The sequence below is a fragment of the Vulpes vulpes genome, unplaced genomic scaffold (genome assembly GCF_048418805.1).
Source record: "Vulpes vulpes isolate BD-2025 unplaced genomic scaffold, VulVul3 u000000715, whole genome shotgun sequence".
Classification (NCBI taxonomy): domain Eukaryota; kingdom Metazoa; phylum Chordata; class Mammalia; order Carnivora; family Canidae; genus Vulpes; species Vulpes vulpes.
The window spans coordinates 4,919-8,431 of NW_027325805.1; the positions used below are offsets into that span (position 1 = coordinate 4,919).

Genomic DNA, 3,513 nt, shown 5'->3' on the forward strand with positions numbered 1-3,513 from the left:
GTCCACACTGGTATGAAATGATTCTTCAGTAATCTGAGAGATCACTAAGTTTTCTTTAGGCTTTCCACTCAATTCTTTGCATTGCAGCTTTGGTGACTATTTGACAGCAGAAATATATCAAGCTACTCCTTAAAATCCTTAATAATTTTCTATTGCTCTTAGGATATAAGGCAAAGTTCAATTCATATATACAAATTTCCATCCTGTCTGGCCTATTACTACAGCCTGATTTCAGTTGTTCATCCTCTTGCCCTCCTAACCTTCCTGTCTCATGATATTTGCACACGGCATTTCCATAGTCTGGATTCTACTTTTTAGTAGTAACAACTCCTTGTTAAGTAGAATCTGAGCAATCACCAGTTGAATGAGTCACATTGTTCTTATGGTACACTGTCTTTTCCTTTCAATCTATTATCAGAGTTCTATCTGTATTTAAAACTATTTATTGTCTACAATCACTATTAACCTGTAAACCTCCTGAAGTCAAGATCAGTGTTTTACCTCAAAACTTGACATAGTATGACGCACATGGTAGATCCTCAATAGGATTGTTAGTTATAATATTTATGCATATTAGCTGAATAGATAAATTAACACGATTTTTATAAAGCACCTTATGACTGTTACTGGAGATTTCTTCTTAAAACCAGACTTAATGAAAGCTCAAATCTGTGTTTTTAAATAATAATTTTTGATAAACTCTTTCTTTGTTATTTTGGTTTTGGTCTTTTAGGTATCACCAGGCAAAGCCAATGTATGAAGCAAATTATTCTGAAGTGTCTCAGTTTGTATTCTTGGGACTTTCTACCTATAGACCAGTGCAGCATTTTCTCCTTGCCTTCTCTACAGTGTTTTATGTAACAATTGTTTTGGGAAACCTCCTTGTAGTCTTTACAGTGACCTTTGATCCTTACTTACATTCCCCTATGTACTTCCTTTTAGCCAATCTTTCATTCATTGACTTGTGTCTTTCCACCTTAACGGTTCCCAAGATGATATCTGACCTTCAGTCAGGGCACAGAACCATATCCTTTCAAGGATGTGTCATTCAGATATTTGCCCTTCATGTCCTGGGTGGATCTGAGATGGTGCTGCTCGTCTCCATGGCCTTGGATCGATATGTGGCCATATGTAAGCCCCTCCACTACCTGACTATCATGAGCCCGCAGATGTGCATTTTGCTTCTGTCTGGTGCTTGGGCTGTTGGCCTCATTCATTCAGTGACCCAGTTAGCTTTTGTTATCCATTTGCCTTTTTGCGGTCCTAATGAGATAGACAGCTTTTACTGTGACCTTCCTTGGTTCATCAAACTTGCCTGTGCAGACACCTACAGAATGGAGTTCATGGTGACTGCCAACAGTGGGTTAATTTCCATGGGCACCTTCTTCTCGTTGCTTATCTCCTATGTCTTCATTCTGGTCACTGTCTGGAAACGTTCCTCAGGTGGTTTGTCTAAGGCCTTTTCAACTCTGTCAGCGCACATCACTGTGGTGGTTTTGTTCTTTGTACCGTGCATCTTTGTTTACGTGTGGCCATTTCCCTCAGTGCCAGTGGATAAGTTTCTTGCCATTTTGGACTTTGTGATTACACCCATTCTGAATCCTATTATCTACACATTGAGGAACAAAGACATGAAGATGGCACTGAAGAGACTGAGTAGTCAGCTCCTGAGTTTGAGAATGATCTCCTAAATAACTCATGAGAAAACAAATGATGCCTTCTGAAAGCAAGGCATAAATGTTAAAGGAGTATATACCATCTTAAGACAATGAATTTTATTTCAGCAGTTCAAAAATCTTGGGTAGTCTATTCCATGTTAATGGACAATAGTGTGATTTTATTATCTATCTATCTATCTATCTATCTATCTATCTATCATCTATCTATCTATCTATCATCATCTATGTATCATCTATCTATCTATCTATTGATCTATCTAAGACTATTTGCAGATTTTAAAATTCCCAATACTGAAAATACATGTTTTGTATGGCTAACATTTTGAATAGTCCATAGAATGTAAAAAGTTTTATGAATTTGTAGTCTCAGTGCTGTATTTGCAGAGCAATGGTGTAAAAATATATTTCTGTGTTACGAGGTTGGAGCATATGCTCATGTAAAGAGAATGATTTGTTCTTACGACTTATTTTTCATAAGTAAAGCAGGCTTGATTCAGGTGTGCTGTTGCTTTTTTCTTTCCATTATTACTAATACTAACATATACACTCTGTTACATAAATATGATTTTTGTTGTAGATTAAATATTATCTGATATTCACATATGCAGAAAACAAAGTAGACAAAATAGTTATAATTATTAGTAGTTAAGATCATATTTTCATCTGGTTTCTAAGAGGGAAAAGTTGTATCTTCTTCTTCTCAACTTTGCTTTTAACTATTACTTTTAAATGTGTGCTGACTTTAGAAAGACGTGAATTAAGCAACATTTATTTAAAAAGAATAGAACTAGGATGGGATTTAGGAAATGTTAAAGAGAAGGAATTCATATGTAGTATCACTCAACCATGGATACAATGCAGTACTGAACACCACTTCATGATCAAGCATTAACACTATGATTTTAGGCTTGCAGGTCTGACAATGCCTTTTGAAGCTTTGGTTTTTGAAATTTTATTCTTTTATTTAGATGGGCTTTCCTTCCTTATGTACTTCCTATTGTATTTCTCATTTATAATCTAGAAGTAGATTAAAATGTCTCCTCCTTTCATGTTCGAAAATAAAAATTATGATAATTTATCTTATAGCTTTCAGATAAACATTCCTTCTAAGGCTAAACATCTGAAGTCTTTCTAAGAAAAACTCCCATTTAGAAACTTTCTTGAGAGTTATGCATGTAAGTATGTAGACATCTTTTTATGAGACAACCTGAAATGTCAGTTTAATTTTTTTTAAGATTTTATTTATTTATTCACAAGAAACAGAGAGACAGAGAGGTACAGACACAGGCAGAGGGAGAAGCAGACTCCAAAGAGGGAGCCTGACGTGGGACTCGACCCCGGGGTCTCCAGTATCACACCCTGGGCCGAAGGCAACACTGAACGGCTGAGCCACCTGGGCTGCCTTTTTTTTTTTTTTTTTAAGATTTCATAATTTTTTGTTAAAATCCATTTCTCTTGAATCCTGGGCATAAGCTGATAATGATTCTAGCCCTGAAGCAGAGAAAACTATATGAAAATATTCTATGATAAATGAAATGTCATTAAATCTGCAACATATAATATATAAGAATATCTGAATCAGAAATTCAAAATCTCTGACTAGAAATGACTAACAATTGAACTTAAAAATTAAATTTAAAAATGACTAACAATTTGGAAATAAAAAGTAAGAGATAACTTATACTGAAAACAATATTTGAATAAGACAAAATCATTTCAGAAATGAGAAATAAACTACTAGATATCCAAACAACAGTAGAATGGCCAAAATTACCATGGAGGTTCCTAGAAACAAAGATGAAGAGGGCCAAAAAATAAAACCTAATTAAAGACA

The 3,513-nt window shown here is 34.9% G+C and overlaps 1 protein-coding gene across 1 annotated transcript; it reads left to right on the forward strand.

Annotated features, from left to right (window-relative positions):
• Positions 1-752: 752 nt before the first annotated feature.
• On the forward strand, positions 753-1,691 carry LOC112919793 (olfactory receptor 4F6-like). Its single transcript, XM_025998315.1, has one exon. The coding sequence runs from the start codon at positions 753-755 to the stop codon at positions 1,689-1,691; it is 939 nt and encodes a 312-aa protein (XP_025854100.1).
• Positions 1,692-3,513: the final 1,822 nt, after the last annotated feature.

Bases quoted from the DNA above. Each gene is read 5' to 3' on its own strand.
- LOC112919793 (XM_025998315.1), top strand. From the start codon at position 753: ATGTATGAAGCAAATTATTCTGAAGTGTCTCAGTTTGTATTCTTGGGA.